This window comes from Odocoileus virginianus, chromosome 27, assembly GCF_023699985.2.
Source record: "Odocoileus virginianus isolate 20LAN1187 ecotype Illinois chromosome 27, Ovbor_1.2, whole genome shotgun sequence".
Classification (NCBI taxonomy): Eukaryota; Metazoa; Chordata; class Mammalia; order Artiodactyla; family Cervidae; genus Odocoileus; species Odocoileus virginianus.
In genome coordinates, this window is record NC_069700.1 from 34,018,099 (window position 1) to 34,037,417 (window position 19,319).

Here is a 19,319-nt window from a genome sequence, read left to right on the forward strand (position 1 = left end):
CTGGACAGCGGCTCGGAGTTGGGGGTGAAGTCTGGGAAGTGGGCCCCTTCTCTCTGCAGGAGGTTTGAGGGCTCCGAGCCTCTTCCCTCCCTCCTACACTGCTGGAGCGGGGAGGAGTGAGGGGGAGCCTTGGAGAGAGAAGCCTGGGGGGGCTTCCCCGCCCCCTCGGCTCCCTGAGAAGCCTGTGCCCTAGGAGAGGGGGTGGGTGGGTGCAGAGGCTGGATTCCCAAATTGGAAGCACATTAATAAGCTGGGCAGCGGGGGAGCCCCCGTCACCTCCCTCCTAGTGGGCTCTGCAAATTGCTTCCTCCTGTAAAAATCTCAGCCCGGCTCTAGGGAGGCGGGTACTCCCTCCCCAGCCTGGCAGGGCGTGGTCACTTGGCAGGGTCCCTCGGGGCGCGGGGGAGGGGGGGGGATGGTTGGGGGGGGGGTCCTTGGGCTGGAGGTGGGGGCGGCGGACACCATCCGCATCCCACCCACCCTGCGCTCCCTGTCCCAGCACAGTGCAGCCACTTCCAGGGTGGGAGCCTCTGGCAGCAGGAGAACAGCTGGCCCCGCGGTGGGGGTGGGGGGGGAGGAAGGAGGAAAAGACAGGGGGCGGGGAGGCTCCCCGAGCCTTTCTCCACTGCTGGCCCCATCCTCAACCCCCCGGCCGGTCAGCCCTGCCCCGCCCTGCCCTGGTCTGCAGGCAGGGCATTCGGGATGAAGCTTTTGATTTCCTCATCTTCCCACCCTTTGAGTGAGGCTCTCACTCAGCGTGAGAGCACTTTGGGGGGTGAGGTCCTGCTGGAGCACACAGCTGCCGCCGCTACCCCAACTGCGTCCCCTCGGTGGGGCTGCTACCTGGGGAGAGTGGGGGGGGGATTGCTGACACCTGCCTGGACTGGCCTGGCCTGCATCTCCCACGAGGCCCAGGCTCTGGGGAGGCCCAAGCTTCAAGTCTGTCCCTGCCCCCACTTGAAAGGCAGTCGAGGGCGGGTGGTCTGGAGTTGGGGGGTGGGGTGGGAGGGGCTGGGGTGGGCGTTTAGGTCCTCTGTGGCAGCCCCAGCCTCCCTGGCCTCCACCCCTGGAGCTGTCCAGCCAGTTATTCCAGCAGGTCTGGCCCCAGGGAGGGGAGTGGGCTGCAGAGTACCCCTTATCTCCCTCAGGGCCCCGAAGCCTGCTCGCCCAGCCTCCTATCTCCCACCTGGCCACCACCCAGAGGCATCTTCTGACCTCCCAAGGCCCTGGGAGAAGGGGAAGCAGGTGTGACTGGTCAGATCGAAGGTAAAGGCCACATGAGACCACAGAGGCCTGCGGGCCCTGCAGTAACAGGGAGAGGGGAGGTCCTCCAAGAGGAGGGCTGGGGAACGGCGGGCCGGGAGCGGCCGTCGTCCTGGACGCGGCCCTGTTGGGGTTGACCCAGCCCCCAGCGGTGGCTCCCCTGTCATGCCCACCTTCCCCTTTGGTCTGCTCAGGGCTCCTTGGGGTCTTTCTGTCCTTGACTCCCTCACTCTGTCTCTCTCTCTCTCCCCCTACCTTCTGGTTTTCCGTTCCCGCACAGCCTGACTATGTCTCGGTTTACTGATTGACCCCCTTCAGCTGGGTCTCCCGTCCCCTCCGTCCTGGTCTCTGTCTGTCGGCGTCTCTGTCGGTCACGGCCACTCGCCCCCTCCCTGCAGTGTCCGTGGATCCCACTCTCTCCAGCACTCTACCTGTTCCGTCTGTCTGTCTCTCTCTGGATCTCAATCTCTCCCTCCTGTCCTCACTCCAGCTTTCCCTCTCTGCTTCTCTCACTCTGACGGTCTTGTCTCTTTTGTGGGTTTTCTTGGCCGTCTCCCCTTCACCCACTCCCAGACTCTCCCCCATCCCTCCTGTCCATCTCAGGCTCCACCCTCTTTGCCCCTCACTTGGGTCTTTCTACCCCTTCTCCCACCCTTCTTGAGAGCAACGCAGAGGCTCTGCACACGTGGGCCAGTGACAGTGAGCGGCTGGGGGCTGCCACCCCTCTGAACCCCACCATGGAAAAGGCAGATCAGACCCTAAGCTGGGTGGGGGCTAGCATCCCTGGGGTCAGCTCCCTTCACCATCAGCCTCAGTATTGGCCTCAGTCCAGCCCTGCAGCTGTCTGTGGGGAGCCCGTAGCCTCCTCCCTCCCCGCAGGCTGAGTCCCAGTGGTTTGGCGTCCAAGAGAATGGGGGGGCCCACTCTCTGTCCTCGCCCCACGGCAGTAACTCTGGGGAGGCCTGTCCAGGCTCCCCGCACTGACCCCTCCTGAGTGACATGTCAGGAGAGAGACCCTAGTTCAGCCCCCAGCCAGGCGCCACTGCCCACCTGCCAGTGCCCGGCTGTGCCTTGTGCTGGGGGGTGGGGTGCAGATATTCTCACTGGGCATCAATCTGGGCACCCACGCAGCAGCGTAACCTGCACACAGTGCTCCTGGGCATGGCTGTGTGGGGTGGGGGTCACCTGCGGGCCCCTGGGTGGGTGCCTCGGGCCCCCAGGAGTGTGCCTGGAAAGTGGGTCTTGCATGTAGCCAGTGAGCTAGTGGGAGGGACGGTGGTCCCGCTTCTCTCCTTGACTTGTCCTTGCAGCCGCCCCCCCCCCCCAACCAGGGGCTCCCCTCCCCCTCGCCAGCTGCCAGCAGTCCCGGCCAGGGGCCGCCGCCCCGCCCCCCCCCAGTCTGTCCCAGCTCCCAAGCACTGCTGTGTTCGCCATATTTGGCCACAGTGCTCCTGCGGGGGGCGGGGCGGGGCTGACATCACCCTGAGAAGGGGGGGCCCCCGCCGCCTGGGTGAGGGGAGGCGGGCAGAGACTTGGGGGAGGCAGGAAAGTTGCTTTGGAAAGTCTGGGGCTGGCGGGGCCCCCCATGCGCTGGGCCCCTGCTGCTCTGAGGGAGGCCTCAGAGAAGGATTTGGGGGGAAATGGGTTGAGGAATCTGTTGGGAGGGGTCTTAACTCATCATAATCCCTCATCTGCCTCCCCTCTAGAGCCCACCCATCCGTGGTACCTTCAGGCCTGGGGGAAGCTTTGCATCCCAACTACCCCAGTACTGGAGCCGCTCTGGTCCCCCCCACTCCACATTGCCCTCCCCCCTTTATTACATAAACTTGGCCTCAAGGGGTTGAGGAGGGGATGGAGGTGGGGATTCAGTCCCTGGGCTGAACAGAGAAGTGTGGCCCCTGTGACCATCAGGAGCACAGCTTCCTCCTTCCTCTCTCGGAGGCTGCCCTCTGGCATGCTGGTCTTGAAGGCCTTCCAAGGAAGGGTTATGGCAGTAACCTGGGGGTCCTTGAGGTTGCTCCAGCCACCTGGGTTGAGGGGATCCCTTGGCCCAGACCCCACTAGGCAGACTCAGGATGGTTGCCACGACAGCTGGATCTCCTTTCTGTCTGCAGATGGTGGGACTTCTCATCTTAGTTAAGAGACCGAAGTTAGATTGCCTGTATTCAGAACCCAGTTTTAGTACTCACTAGCTGTGTGTCCTTGGGAAAATTGCTTCACCCCTCTGTTCCTTGGTTGTCTCATCGGTAAAGTGGAAATAATAATAGTATCCACCTCATAGGTGACTGTGAGGATGGAGTGAGTCAGTGTGTGTCAAGTCCCAGACAAGTGCCTGCCATATGCAGGTGCTGTCCTCTGTAGTAATGTGAAGTGTAAACTCCACATCTGCCTGACGATCAGGAACACACCCCCCACCCGGTCCTCCCCCTCCCGGGCTACTCCTGGGCTTCAGGCCTTCCAAAGTAAATAGGTGGTCCCCAAAGGGAGAACCCCCACCCATTTGGTAGGACCTGGAATCCTTGTTTGAAGGGAAAGAATTCTCTTCCCTGGCTTCCGTGGGGGTCTCCCACCTGGCTCCCTTCTTTCTGTTCGGCCCAGAGCACATCCCAGAGTCTAGCCATCTGGGACTCTGCAGCTCCCTGGACCCTGAAAACACACTGGACGTGCATTTCTGAGGCTGAAGGGGGCCGGGGTGAGCCGAAGGGCTGTGTGTGTTGGGGGACTGTCTGGGTGTGGTCTATTTTAATAATCCAGCTCAGCGTGTGCAGGGAACTCAGAGTTTATAGAGCCCTGGCCCTTCCACCGTGTGGGCCAGGGCAGGGGCGGGTGTGTGGGTGGTTTATGGGCTGCTGTGGGGCCAGGAGGTGCGGGAACAGGAAGTGGGATGGAGGAACGGGTGGGGTTGAGCAAGGCTGTCGGCCGGCACCTTCTCAGCTGCTCCCTTACCCGCCAGCGTCGCTGTTCTGTTCCTAGGGCAGGAACTGCCCTGAGATTACGTTCCTTGGCAGGGTTCTCATGAGTTAGCTTTTGAGGAAGGCAAAACCATACCCTCCCTGGACCAGGGACCCTCATCCCATGGTAGGTCCTTGGCAGGGTTGTGTTGAAATGCTGGGGGAGAATGAGGGGTGAAGTGTTAGTTGCTCGGTCGTGTCCGACTCTTGCGACCCCATGGACTGTATAGCCTGCCAGGCTCCTCTGTCCATGGAATTCTCCAGGCAAGAATACTGGAGTGGGTTGCCATGCCCTTTTCCAGGGGATCTTGCCAACCCAGGGATCGAACCTGGGTCTCTGACATTGCAGGCAGCTTCTTTACCGTCTGAGCTACCAGGGAACCCACAGGTGGGGGTCCCTGATCAGGGATCCTGATGACGAGGAGGAGGAGAGGCAGGGTCAGAGGCCAGGAGCCCTTCTGAGAGCTGCAGAAGCCCTTGGCCCTGCTGATGTAGTCCTCCTCTCTTCCTCGTCACCGTGCCTTTGGCAGCTGCGTGGTCTTGTGAGCCTGTTTTCCTCATCTGAATAATGGGCATCACTCCTTGCCACCCTTCCTGCCAATCCCCTCCCACCCACACCACCTTAGTTTTGAAGGTTGACTGAATATGAAAGTACAGGTGGTGATGTATTAGTCACTAGGTCGTGTCCGCCTCTTGCGACCCCATAGACCGTAAGCCCACCGAGCACCTATGTCTGTAGGATTTTCCAGGCAAAAATACTGGAGTGGGTTGCCATTTCCTTCTCCGAAAGTACTTTTTCCCCATTAAAGTACTTTTTCCCCACAGAAGTGCTGTGCAGGTGTAAGGCATTGTTATTGTTGCTCTTGATCCCCACCAGTACCGTGTCTTGAGTGTTAAGAGCCAGGCATCATGGATGGCACTTTGATCTCATTTCATTTTAACCTTCACAATCTCAGGGAGACCCTTCCTTCCTTTTAATAAGGCTCAGAGAAGTGGAGTCACTCACCCAAGGTCACCCGGCACTGACTAAACCACCCCACCCTGGAGCACCGGCCCCCAGGGGTGGGAGATTGCTGCTGTCTGGGAGGGCCCTGCCCTAACCCCTCTGCTTCTGCCCCCCAGGCTCAGGCTGCCCAGTGGGCTCAGGCCCAGAGCCCAGAGCAACCAGCACAATAGCGTCCAACAGCTGGAATGCCAGCAGCAGCCCCGGGGAGGCCCGGGAGGATGGGCCCGAGGGCCTGGACAAGGGGCTGGACAACGACGCGGAGGGCGTGTGGAGCCCGGACATCGAGCAGAGCTTCCAGGAGGCCCTGGCCATCTACCCCCCCTGCGGCCGCCGCAAGATCATCCTGTCGGACGAGGGCAAGATGTATGGTGCGTGCGGGGAGGCAGGGGACCCTGGGCTGGACTTGGGGAGGCGCCTGGCCCTCCCCGCCCCTCCCCCTGCTCTCTGCCCCCTCACCCGACCGGTTTGGCGAAGTCCCACGGGGCCTCCAGCGGGCGGGCGAGTCTGGGCGTGCAAGCCTGTGTGTCTGGATCCTCCTCACAAACAGGCCAGGCTTGCCCCCTCCACCAGAGCGCAACCCACACACGACACCCCCCCTGGCTGCCCCTCCTCTCCTCGCCCCTACCGGCCTGGAGGTTTCGAGGTGACTCAGTGGGCCCCAGAAACTGGGTCAGTTTGGTGTGTTCTGGTCTGGACCTGAAGACAGGTCCCTCTTCTAGGAGGACGTTGGAGAGGGTCCCTCTCCTAGGAGGATGTCGGGGAGCCCCCCGAGGGCTGAGGCCTGGGGTGGGATCCCAGCGCAGAGCAGGGGTCGGGGAGGGGGACTTCAGGGTGGTGAGAGGCCCGCTCTGGGACAGGGCCCATGGGGGAAGAGGGTCTCATCTCCTCCCAGGCCTCCTGCTTGCCTCCCTCTGCCACCTGGCCCACCTCCTGCCTCCAGAAGGGAGTGTCCCCCCCACCCTGTTCCTTCCTCAGAGGGCTCTCCCAGGGCCGCATTTTTGGGATAACTCAGCCCTTCTGCTCCTGGCTCCTTGCCAGCATCCTCCAGCCCTCTGGAGTGGGGCAGGCCATCTGCACCCGGTGTCCAGTGCCGTGGCGAGCGCAGAAGGGAGACAGCTGGGCGGCCTGGGTCCCCTTCCCCTCCCATGGGCACACACCCACCGTGCCAGCCCGGGCCCACTCAAGGGGCGGGCAGGTGTTCCTGGGTGCCTTCCCCGGGATGGGGGCCACCTGCCCCCATCGCCACCTCCCAGATGGCCGGGGCAGCCCCGCAGGGTATTTTTAGACAGGGCGGAGGGAGTGGGGTGGAAGGGGCAGGCAGGAAGGGAGGGGCAGTGGGCCTGGTTCTGTCATGGAAGAGGAATTTGGAGAATGTGGCCCTTCTGCGGAGGCTATGGAGTTGGGGGGCAGGGGGCCTGGAGTTGGGGGTAAGGGGTATGCCCCGTGAGGATGCTTACATACACTGCACCATGTGTCCCAAGCACCACGACAACCCGCTTCACAGGGCCAAGCCCTCAGACACCGGCCAACCTCTGGGTCCCCCGAGGGTCTGGGGTGCAGAGCAGACAAGGCTGACAGGCTGAGCTCACTCTCACAGGGCAGGACAGACACTGGGAACCAGTGACTTGGGGCTGACAGGCTCAAGGACACGGCGATGCACTCAGTGACACCTCTTGACCCAGGCTGTCGGTGTAGGAGGCATGCTGGGGACTGCCCGGTCCTTCCCGCCTATTCCACCAGAGAAGGGCAGGGACTTGTCCAGGGACTCCTGGTGGCCAGGACACTAGGACTGACCCAGGGCCCAGAATTCTTACAGACACATGGGGATGTGTGCCCAGGAAGAGATGTCACACACACACGCACACACCCCCTCGGTGACAACGAAGCCCTGCCCGGGGCTGGGAGTGGGGGGCCCAGCTGTCCTGCTGCCCTTCGGCCACACCTGCCCCTGTCCGTCTCGCAGGGAAAACCCCGGCAGGCCGCCTGACATTGTTCCACCTCCTGCTCTGCGACCCCTCCCCCAGTGAGCAGCCCCCCAGGTCCTGGAGGTGGTGGGGGAGCCCTGGGGCTTCCCCTTCTTCAGCTGCTCTGCTTGTGCCCCTTGGTGGCGGGGAGAGGGCTGGTGTGGGGTGAAAACAGAGGGGGGAGCAGAAGAGGAGTGGAGGGGGGCGCGGTGTGGTTTCCAGCCGGGGAGGGGGTTTTCCTCTTTGCCCACTTCCCATTTTCCTCTCATCCCAATCTAGGTCGAAATGAGTTGATCGCACGCTATATTAAATTGAGGACGGGGAAGACTAGGACGAGAAAACAGGTAAGAGATGATTTACGCTGTGCGCGCGCCCCCCCCCACCCAAAGACACCCTCTTCCCTGCCTCCTCCGGCCCCTTCCCAGCCGAGCTAGCCCACTGCCCTGCCCACTTCCTCGGATTCGCCCCATTACTCAGCCCTGGTTCCCCGACCTGGGATTGAACCTGAGCCATCCGCACTGGGAGCGAGGAGTCTCCTCCTCCACTGGACCTCCAGGGAAGAAGTCCCACTGTCCTTTGTGACCGCCCCCCTCCCCCAGATCTTTGGTTCGGCGACCACAGCTCACTGGGCAACTGTGGCAGCTGTGTGTCCCTGCCCTGAGTGGCTCACTGACCAGTCAGGGAGACGGATGGTTGGACAGATGAGTGCAGAGGAGGGCGGCCTGGCCGAGATTGGCGTGTGCGCTGTCGGACAAGCGTCTAACCCTGAGCAGGCAGGGGAAGGGAGGAGGGAGGGCTGGGAAGGCTTCCTGGAGGAGACGATGCTCAAGATGCCTTTTTTAAGAAGGAACAAGATTTAGCCAGGCAGGAGGAAAGGAAGATGATTCTTCCAGGCTGAGGAAGTTGGCTGTACAAATAATAATTGTTAACGCCTCCAGAGTTGACTTTATGTTCATGTATTTAGTCCTCATAGCAGCCTTGTGAAGTAGGCACAGTAATTATCTCCATCTTACAGGTGAGGAAACCAAGGCCCAGGAAAGTTAAGTAACTTCCTAAGGTCGCTTGGCAGGTTGGCGGTTGGATCCACTGGACAGGAAAAGAGCCTTCAGTTGGGGTGGTGTGTGGAGGGAGGGGTGGAGAGATTTGGCTGGCGCCCGAGGGCCAGGTTTCCCTGGGGGCAGCTGGGGGCCTGGAAGGGACTAGATCAGGGAGTGGCAGCTGTTAAGACCTGTCCCCCGAGCCCCCAAGGCAGAGTGTAGGGAGGGCCAGGCGGAGGCAGGGACCTAGGTCAGCAGCAGTGGCCTGGGCAGCGACCATGGTGAGAGCAGCGGTGGTGGGCATGGAAGAAACTGGTGATCTGGGAGATGATCAGGTGGTTTCCAGTCCGGGGAGGAAACCTGCAGGGAGCCACTTAGGGTACGTTGCATGTGGGGGAAGAGAGGCAGGCTGGAGTCAGGGCCCTGGAGACCCGAGGTCAGCACCGCCCGAACCTCCCTGTCTGGGTGGGATTTGAGCCTTGCCACCCACCCCCGAGATCCCCACTGTCTCCAAGGAAGGTTCTGGGTCCACTCACCCAGTGTGGAAATTGCTCCCTCAATGTTCAGGGCTTCATTAGTCACTCTCCCTGGGCCAGCACATGGTTGTTGTTATTTTTAGTTTATTATTTATTTTATTTTACTTGGCTGCACCAGGTCTTCCTTGTGGCACACAGGATCTAGTTTCCTGAACAGGGTTCGAACCCCGGGCCCCTGCATTGGGAGCTCGGCCGCTGGACCACCGGGGAAGTCCCTGGGCCAGTTCAGACCGTACAGCATTTATTCATTTAGCAAATTGTTGAGCTACTACTGTGCTCACTCGGCCCTAGGGATCCCGCCAAGAACCGGACAGACAGGGCCCAGTTCCCTGAAGCCTGGGGCCACGGGAGGAATACTAGCTGCTCAGCCCCCGGCTTCAAATACTTGCTCCTCTACCTGCGGGCAGGGGATGCCTCACCTCCCAGCCTCTGTTCCGCGGCTGTTCAGTTAGCTGAAATGTAAAACAGTGTATTTGTGTAAGAATTTGCCACTCCTATTGCTATTATTATTATAGTCATTACAAACCGCCATCCCAGGCACAGGAAGAGGGCACTGTCTTGGGGAGGCGTGTCCTACTTCACCCAGAAGACGTGTTTATAGGAACCTGTTGGTCAGACTGGGAAGGGGCCCAGGGATCTTCAAGTGAGACCCAGGGAGGGAACAGATCCTCTGAATTCTGGGTCCAGCATCATACCTGCTCTGCTCCTGGCCAGATATCCCAAGAAGGCTGTCTGTACAATGACATTTTACATACTAGCTGTTGGTAAGCTCAGGATTTTAAAAACCTCTGGCTTTTGTCATTTTGCAAGGGTGACACTCCTCTAACTTTATTATTAGAACTCTGATGTCTGATATCTCCTTAAAGAGGGACCCCACCTGTGGTTGTGAGAACAAGGTGTGTCTTTATGTGTCACAAAGAGCAATGCAAGGTTTTTTGGTGGTATTCATTTTATTTTTGGTTGAAAAAAATGCAGTTTTTAATATTTATTTTTTATAGCTACTTGACAGCAATTAATGGGCTTCCCTCATAGCTCAGTTGGTAAATCATCTGACTGCAATGCTGGAGACCTGGGTTCAACTCCTGGGTCAGGAAGATCCTCTGGAGGAGGGAAGGGCAACTCACTCCAATATTCTTGCCTGGAGAATCCCCTGGACAGAGGGGCCTGACAGGCTACAGTCCATGGGGTCACAAGAGTCGGACACGACTTAACAACTAAACCACCACCACCACAGCAATTAATACCAAATGCAATGCCTCCATGGGCTTCCCAAGTGGCTCAGTGGTAAAGAATCTGTCTGCCAAGTAAGAGATGTGGGTTTGATCCCTAGGTCAGGAAGATCCCCTAGAGAAGGAAGTGGCAACCCACTTCAGTATTCTTGCCTGGGAAACCCCATGGACAGAGGAGCCTGGCAGGCCACAGTGCTGGGGTCACAAAATGTCAGACACGACTTAGTGACTAACCGACAACAGTGCGTCCATATTGAAAGCACAGCTAAATATTACATTAGGATTAAGTCCCATGTGACTTTCAGCTGTCCCAGAGTTGGCCATCTGGAGATAAGTCCTCTGGGCTAAGGGCCTGTTGGCGGTGGCCAAGTGGGCTCCGGTGTCAGGCCACATGGGTCCAGCTGTGTGACCTTGGATGAGTTGCTTAACTTCTCTGTGCTTTGGTTTCATCATCCCAATCATATTAAATTGGGAATGATATTAGTGCCAACCTGTTAGCATTGCTGTAAAGCTCAGATGAGTTGGTACATGTAAAGTGCCGGGAACAATAGTCACTGCGGGACTTCCCTCGTAATCCAGTGGCTAAGACTTCGAGCTCTCAGTGCAGGGGATCTGGGTTCAATCCCTGGTCAGGGAACTAGATCCCACATGCCACAACTAAGGATCCTGCGTGTTGCAAATAAGACCCAGTGCGGCCAAATAAATAAATAATACATTTAGAAACAAACAAAGAATACTAGCTATGCTTGGTAAATGCTGGTTATTTCATGATGTGACATGATCAAGAATCTTGCTGGATGCAGGTCTGAATCGTGGGTGCGGTGAGATGAGATGCACTAGTGTATTTGGGTCCTCACCAGATAGCAGGGGGCGGTCCAGCAGCCCTTACATAGTAATTTTTAGTCCATGATTAAAAAGAAAAACTGTTTCTTTGTGTTGATAAAAACAATTTGCAAGGCAAGCCAACTGCAATTGCTGGTACTGAAAGTGAAGCAGCTTAGAAGATCCTCAACTTCTTCCCCGCTTGTTTTCATGGGGGAAGAAAACGGAGATGTTTAGTTCTCTGAGGCTCAGGGTCAGATCCTTGACAATGTCAAGGGGTTGTTGTGCAAGCACACGCCGCACACATCCAGACTGTGGCTAGCTCAGTTTTGCCAGTTGAGGGAGGCTTCAGGAAGGAGGAGCTGGAGAAGAAATGCAGTTAAGAGGATATACTGTGTACACAGAGAGGGTCCACACTGCCATGTGTTGGTCCGAGGGGAAGAAAGACGTGCTGGGGAAGAAGCTACATGAACAAAGCAGGAGCGAGACCAGGCCTGGTTCCATAGGCCAGCAAGCTGGGGTCTTCTTGGGAGGACTTAGGCAGAGGTTCAGGGAAGACCTTCTCTAAGGGATTTCGCCTTGGCGTGTAATCTGGTGGCCAGCAGGGGCATTATGGCCATGGCTAGCCTCTGAGATGCCAACTGGAAAAAAAAGGGGTCCAGTGTGGAAAAAGTCACCCGTTCCTGGAAGAATACAAGATGCTGTTCCTCTGTTTTTTTTTAACCAGTCATCTTTTAATGGGTGTTAATTCTCCATTAGGATATGAAGGGATTCAGGGCTGCCAGGCAAAGGTCATGGTCAGGAATGCAGTGTCCCTTCACGTCGGGCCCTCTTCAGTGGTACTTGCGTGGCCGCTTGTGTTTGAACTCCTTGTAAGAATGGCAGTAGTTGAAAAGCTTGTAAGCTGCCAGCACCGTGGAAAGTCCGGCGAAGCTTCGTTTCTTCACACTGACATACTTGTTGTCATACTCTTGAAGTGCTCCAGCAGTGCCTTTAGGGGCGAAATCCTGCGTCAGTATCCAGCTTAGCAGCTCCTCTGTTTTGATATCCAGGAGCTTCTCCAGTCAGTGGTGTGACTGATGCCATCTTGGATTCCAGGGGTCTCTCTTCTTTTACTTTAGATGCAGCCCCGCGTCGGGCACATGGCTTGGCCAGCAGAACTTGGGCTAGTTTTTAGCCCTCACTGGTCAGGTGCTCTTACACATTGAACAACTTGTACAACTGTACATGGTAGTCCTGGAAGCCACAGTAGGCTCGATCAAGACAGGCCAAAAGAGAGCGGAATTGGCAGTGCAAAGGGGTGTCTGCCCACAGGGGCCCAACAGTTCCCCCCCACTTACAGTTGGTCCCAGGAATAAGGGCTGGGATGCTCTTTGCCCGTGGCCACCCCAGCTATGCCTCCTCACTGTCTGTGTTTTCCTCTCTGGCCGGGCACGGGGCGGCCCCTAGGTGTCCAGCCACATACAGGTTCTAGCTCGGAAGAAGGTGCGGGAGTACCAGGTTGGCATCAAGGTATGTCAGGCGCCTGACCGGGGCCTCCAGCCCCCTCCTCACTCACGGCGCCTCCACCACTGTCTGCACGGCTCAGGCCTCTGCCCTGGCTGGCTTTCCGGCCCCACTGTGGCTCTCTTCTGGCTGAAGCTCTGTTCTCGCCTCTCCTGTTCTTTCTGCTCTTTTTCTCCTTCCTTTCTCTCTCTGCAGGTCTCTAGCCACTTGCAGGTTCTAGCCAGGCGGAAGTCTCGGGAGATTCAGTCCAAGCTGAAGGTAGGGGGTCCCCTGCCACTTGGCCTGGCCTTGCCCGGGCCTGGTGCTGCTCTCTGACCCCAGCCCGGGACAGGGAATGGGTTGTGGAGCTATAGGTGGGCAGCACGGGGGGTCTCAGAAATACGAGAAGCAGAAGAAGCCCAGTGGCCGCCTCATGCTGCACAGGGCCACGGTCCCTGGAGACAGGGAGGAGCCCAGGAGGACAGCCCGCCCCACAGCGAGGGAGAGGAAGACCAGCTGGGGGCCACGGAGGCTCACCTCTCTTCTCCATTTTCCTTTCCTCCTTCCTCCTAATTGCTGCTTGCTAATTGCATGGGGACTTCGGGTGGGCAGGAAGGAGACACAGGTGGGGTGGAGGGGGACTGGCAAGCATGGCCGTTCCTTGTCTTGGACACTCGATCCTGGCAGCCCTGCGGCCGAGGATCTCAGAGCCTGGGCTTGAGGCCCCAGCCTGGGGTAGGCTGCACCTCTTCTCTGCCCATGGCTGCCCAGCAGACCAGGCCTCCTGCCCCCGCTCCTCTGCCTGTAGCACGGCCCCAGTGGGTGTGGACAGACCCAGAGGGCCCCAGCTTGGTCCCCTAACTAGATCTCTAGCCCCTCCACCCTCATCCTGCCCTTTGAAGGGCACCCTCAGCTGACATGGACTCGCTCTGGGTGGCGGGGGGCCGGGGGAAGGTCCACAACTGCCTCTGAGCTTCCCTGGGCCCCTCAGGACCCTGAGAGCCAGGTGGGCGGTGAGATGATCCCCCACCTCAATCTGGGCTCCTCTGTGTCTCGTCTAATCCATCCTCCTTCTCTTCCACAGGCCATGAACCTGGTAAGTAGAACTGCCCCTGCCCTGGGGGTGGGGGAAGGGCAGTGGATGGGAAAGCACCTAGTGCAGAATTTTCAGATCATGGATTGCGAAATCAGTGTAATAGACTGTGCAAACAGCATTTTTTTTTTTTTTAATGGATGATAGTGGTTCTCAAACTTTAGCTTGTATCAGAATCACCTGGAAGTCTTAGGGAGCCAGATTTCTCGGCCTCACCCTCAGAGTTTCAGATTTATTAGGTCTGAAGTGGGGCCTGAGAATTTGATTTCTAATAAGCTTCCAGGTGATGCTGGTGCTTGTTGGTCCGCGGACCAGACTTTGAGAACCGCTGATGAAATCGAAACTATGAGAGTATGTGACACACAAAATAGGCAAAATGAAGGGAAATATTTTTCATGTATACTGGGTTATGGAATAAAATAAAAGTATCTCTTCCTATGGATTGTAATCAGAGGGATGATGTACACTTAGGAGATGGGGCCTGGGAGGGGGCCCCTGAGGCAGGGATCCATCCTGTCTCTGGCCTGGCCTAGGCCTCACAGGGCTCCTCTCCTCCCCAGGACCAGGTCTCCAAGGACAAAGCCCTCCAGAGCATGGCGTCCATGTCCTCCGCCCAGATCGTCTCTGCCAGCGTCCTACAGAACAAGTTCAGCCCACCCTCCCCTCTGCCCCAGGCCGTCTTCTCTACTTCCTCACGGGTACGGTGGTCCTGGGAGGTGGGACTGGGGTGAGGGAGTGCCTTTAGGGTGGGTGAGGTGGGGGTCCTGGATACTGAGGGACCCTGGCCTTTGTCCCATCTCTGCAGTTTTGGAGCAGCCCCCCTCTCCTGGGACAGCAGCCTGGACCCTCTCAGGAGTGAGTATCAGGACATGTCCTTCCCCCACCCTCTTCCTTCCCCTGTGAGCCGTGCTGGACTTTGCTTCCCATCTGGGTTCCAGCAACAGCTGAGCAAAATCTTAATTTAAAAATAGAGGGTTGGAGAGCACCAGTTCAGAGAGCTAATGCTTCTGTCTGTTCATTCATGTGTTTGTTCATTCATCAACCACTTGTCATCCATCTTACAATTATTTTTCACTCAGTTAATCTCTGAGTCAGTCTTTCAGTCAACAAGTCGGGTAGCCAAGTACTTTCAGCTCCTTCAACTCCAGGATGAATTTCTTCCTAAGACACGCCCTCGGTTTAATGAGCAGGTCTGCAGGGTGGGGTTTGAAATGCTACATTAAATGTGCACATCAGTTGTGAGATGCATTCAGACTTCATAAAAGTTAACACATGAAGAAAACAAAACACTTGGGAGTTAGCTGGTTGGCATGCATTTTGGAGAAGTGCACAGGAAGGCCAGGTTCCTCCTTACAGGGGTCCCAGAGGAGACTCACGTGACTGGGCCAGGCGGAAGGTGGGGAAGGGGGCAACCCTCTAACTAGCCTGTGCTCCTGTCTGCAGCATCAAGCCCTTTGCACAGCCAACCTACCCTGTCCAGCCGCCCCTGCCGCCGACGCTCAGCAGTAAGTTCCCTGCATGAGGCAGCCACCACCACTCATCCCTCCTTCAGCACCTGCACGTCTGCTCAGGAGAGCCTGGGCCTGACTGTGTGTGTGTGCGTGCGCGTGCGCGTGTTTGCATCCTGGGAGGGAAGGGTGGGTAGCATCTGTAGGGGATTGGAACAGGCCCGGGCCTGACTGTGTGTGTGTGTGTGTGTGTGTGCGCGCGCGCGCGCGCGCATGCATGCACTTGTGCATGTATTCATAATGGGAGGGAGGGGTGGGAAGCATCTGTAGGGGATTGGAACAGGCCAGGAGTAAGCCCCTTACCGTTTACAGTGTTGCTTCCAGAGCTCTGTTACAAGTACACACCACCAAAAGTGTTAAATTGATATGTGTGTGTATATATATAATTCTTTCTAGGAAAATACACCAAAATCTTCATGGAGTTTTACTCCTTTTAGGTATTGGGATTCTGGATAGTTTTTATTTTTCCATTTTCACTTGTCTTTTTTTATTTTTGAATTTTTATTTTGTATTGGAGTAGAATGGCTACCCACCCCAGAAGTATTGCCTGGAGAATTCCATGGACAGAGGAGCCTAGCAGGCTATAGTCCATGGGGTCACAAAGAGTCAGACACAGCTGAGCAACTAACACTCACAGCGAATTAATGTTGTGATAGTTTTACGTGAACAGCAAGGGACTCAGCCACACACACACATGCATCCATCCTCCCCGCAACCACCCCCCAACAATCCAGTTTGACACGTAACATTGAGCAGAGTTCCCTGTGCTATACAATAGGTCCTTGTTGTTTATCCATTTTAAATATAGCAGTGTGTACATATCCATCCCTAATTATCCCTTCCCCTGGGCAACCATAAGTTCATTTTCTAAGTCTGCCTTTTCACTTGCCTTGTATTTTCTGTTTGGACACACATTAACAGTGACACAAGGAAAAACCCGCTGGTGTACATTACTGAGGCCACAGCACACGGGGGTGCAGGTTCCGCACTGCACAAGGACACCTGGCAAAGGAGTCAGAATCCATCCTGTGTTCCCATCCAAAAGCAGGGCCGTCTTCCAACTGGCACACAGGCCCTGTGCAGGTGGGGGCAGCTCTATTATAGCCGCACAGCACCCCGTGCAGACCAGGGTCCATCTCGTCCTCCCAGGTTACGAGCCCCTGGCCCCGCTCCCCTCCGCTGCTGCCTCTGTGCCCGTGTGGCAGGACCGCACCATCGCCTCCTCCCGGCTGCGGCTCCTCGAATACTCCGCCTTCATGGAGGTGCAGCGAGATCCTGACACGGTACCGTGGGGTTGGGGGCAGGGTCTGTGTGGTCCGGGGCCACCGCTCAGGGTCATGGGGCTGGGACACCGTGGGGGGTGGGGTCTGTCTCTGTCACCCCCCCACTGCCCTGGGGCTTGCACGCGCGTGTGCTCTCCTGACCCTGTACTGCGCCCTCCCCACAGTACAGCAAACACCTGTTTGTGCACATCGGCCAGACGAACCCCGCCTTCTCAGACCCGCCCCTGGAGGCAGTAGATGTGCGTCAGATATACGACAAGTTCCCCGAGAAGAAGGGTGGCCTGAAGGAGCTCTATGAGAAGGGGCCCCCCAACGCCTTCTTCCTCGTCAAGTTCTGGGTGAGCTGCCCTCGCCCCTCTGTTCCCGACGGCCCCCACCAGGTGCAGAGTGCCCCCTGGGCCCGCCCTCCCGACCCCTGCCCCTGCCCTCTCTGCCTGGGCCTGTGGGTACCGTGCAGGCGATGGGCCCCTGGGCGGGATGCCTCCCTTGTCCTCGGGCAGCACCTCATGCCGCCCTGCCCTCTCCTCCAGGCCGACCTCAACAGCACCATCCAGGAGGGCCCAGGCGCCTTCTATGGGGTCAGCTCCCAGTACAGCTCGGCCGATAGCATGACCATCAGCGTCTCCACCAAGGTGTGCTCCTTTGGCAAGCAGGTAGTGGAGAAGGTGGAGGTGAGTGGGGGGCCACAGCGAGGGACGTGGCTGGGGTGGGGGTGGGCTGCTGGGAGTGGGCAGGCCAAGTGACGCCTGCCCCCTGCCCATCCCCTCCGGCTCCCGCAGACCGAGTATGCCAGGCTGGAGAACGGGCGCTTTGTATACCGCATCCACCGCTCGCCCATGTGCGAGTACATGATCAACTTTATCCACAAGCTCAAGCACCTGCCAGAGAAATACATGATGAACAGCGTCCTGGAGAACTTCACCGTCCTGCAGGTGTGGAGGCGGCGGGGGGCACCTGGGCACAGGGGGCATGAGGGTGGGTCAGGGGCCCCCGGGCACAGGGGCCTCAAAGCGGGGGTAGCCAAGCCCATTCCTCAAAGGAGGAGACTGAGCCCCAGAAAGGAGGACACCCCCCCACCCCTCCGCCCCGCACCCTAGCCCTGGGCCGCCTGACTTCCTATCTCTTCCTACCCGGCCCCCAGGTGGTCACCAGCCGGGACTCCCAGGAGACCCTGCTCGTCATTGCTTTCGTCTTTGAAGTCTCCACCAGCGAGCACGGAGCCCAGCACCACGTCTACAAACTCGTCAAAGACTAGGGTGCCCTCGGCCCCCACCACCACCACCACCGCCGCCAGGATCCAGGACGAGTATCTTTCCCACACGCCTGCCTGGTCCCCCTGGCCCCAGGGATCCAGGATGGAGGACCTGGAGGCCTCCCCACCCACCCCTGCACGTCCACTCCCTGCCACTGTTCTGCGCTTTCATTGAAGGAGGAGAGAGGCGGGGCTTAGTGCCGGGGCAGCCCAGCCGGACATCGACCACCATCACCAGCTCTGCCCAGCCTCGAAAGACTGGGAGGACGCCTTCCAGCTCAGGGGTGCGTGGCTGCTGACCTTTCAGGGGACTGTGGTGGGCGAGGAGCTGGATTGCAGAGGCCCCGGACAGGGGTCGTGTTGGGAAGAGAGAGGGCCTACTCTTTCTGTGTGCCTGCGGTGTGCCAGGCCTGGGGCAGGCCCCCTCATGCCATCCTCAGACCCTGAAGGGTGAGAGTGGGTCTCAGTGTCTCCGTCAAGGGACCCGGGGGAGAGGTGGGCAAGTTGGGAGTCCTCCCCCGGGGCAGCCTGTCCCTAAAGCCCAGGTTTACACTACCTCCTTGGGGTGGGGGCTGGCCACAGGGGCCAGAGGGAGTCTGAGCTGAAGGGCCAGGGTGGCTGGGTGGGTGTCCAGACAGACCCCAGGGCCCTACCAGCCTGCAGATCCAGGCCCCGGGGGCTTCCTGGTCAGGTCCAAGCTGCCCGGCCTGGCCCGGTCCCAGGACCCCCTGAGAAGCCTCCCTGTAGGCTCCCAGGGGCAGGCCCTGGCTCCAAAACAGGCTGAAGGGTCAGGTCCGAGGATGGAGTCCCAGCTCCCGGGGAATACCCGTGGCCCAGGGACAGCGGGCAGCAGAAAGGTTTGACAGTTTCTCTTGCCTAAGACTTGCATCTGGTGGTGAACCCTTGGGGGACGCCGTTCTCTTCTGTTTTCCCCACCTCGGTCTCTGGCCTGGAGCGGTGGCTCCCCGCACCCAGACTTGGGACTGTTGGTTATCCCTCCCCGTCACCCAGGCCCCTCCGCCTCCAGCCGCCGCCCGTGGGTATTTATGAGTTTCATATGAAGTACTGTGCCCCTTCCTTCCGCCGCCCCTGAGCTTCCTGAAGGTCCTCACAGTTTGCATATTGCTCAGGCCACCTCCAAACCCAACCTAGGTTTTATAATGTATATTATATATTTTTTGTGTATTTTTTAAAATCCAGCTGTGATGGGTTATATCATACATGTGGCACAAGGCTGGGGCAGAAGGCCTGAAGGCCCGGCTCCTGCTTAAAAAAAAAAAAAAATTAAAGTTATTTGTTTGTGGGCTAGCTGTGTGACCGGTCGCTTGTGCGCCAGGCCTCTCTGCTTCGGGTGGGCACTCCTCCTGGGGCAGGTCCTAGTGTCACCCCTGCCCGCCCTGTCTCCTCTGAGTGGGGGGCCCCAATTCTACCCACGCTTAAAATAGATATGTACTGGGACTTCCTAGGTGGTCCAGTAGTTGAGACTCTGCACTGCCAATACAGAGGGTGAGTTCAATCCCTGGTCTGGGAGCTAGATCCCACATGCCATGGGGTGTGGCCAAAAGATAAAAAAAAGAAAAAGTATCTTTAAAAGAATAGATACGATTCAAGGGTCTTGTGAAAGCTTTACCGATTCCAGCCTTTCTCCCACACCCCCCATGAGTTGAGCATGGAAGTGTGACCAGCGCTGGCCCGAGCGCTGTGTTGCACTGTCTCTTTAAATGCGGTGACTTGCCCCGGGTGCCTTCAATACTGAGATGGGGCCCCTGTTAAATCCCCACAGTCCATAGGGGCTACTGCGGGTTTTCCATCCCATCCACACTCCACTCTGAGGAAGGAACCTCAGGAAAGTGAGTGCCCCCCAAGCCGGTGGCTGCTCGCTGGGGGCAG

The 19,319-nt window shown here is 58.0% G+C and overlaps 1 protein-coding gene across 1 annotated transcript; it reads left to right on the plus strand.

Moving 5' to 3' along the window:
• Positions 1-5,504: 5,504 nt before the first annotated feature.
• On the plus strand, positions 5,505-18,737 carry TEAD3 (TEA domain transcription factor 3). The gene is made up of 12 exons (XM_020886817.2): positions 5,505-5,588; positions 7,464-7,528; positions 12,258-12,320; positions 13,378-13,389; positions 13,947-14,084; positions 14,192-14,241; positions 14,830-14,891; positions 16,044-16,177; positions 16,342-16,515; positions 16,708-16,848; positions 16,957-17,109; positions 17,319-18,737. Exons 1-12 carry the CDS (start codon positions 5,582-5,584, stop codon positions 17,430-17,432), a joined length of 1,113 nt encoding a protein of 370 aa, XP_020742476.2. The 5' UTR covers positions 5,505-5,581; the 3' UTR covers positions 17,433-18,737.
• Positions 18,738-19,319: the final 582 nt, after the last annotated feature.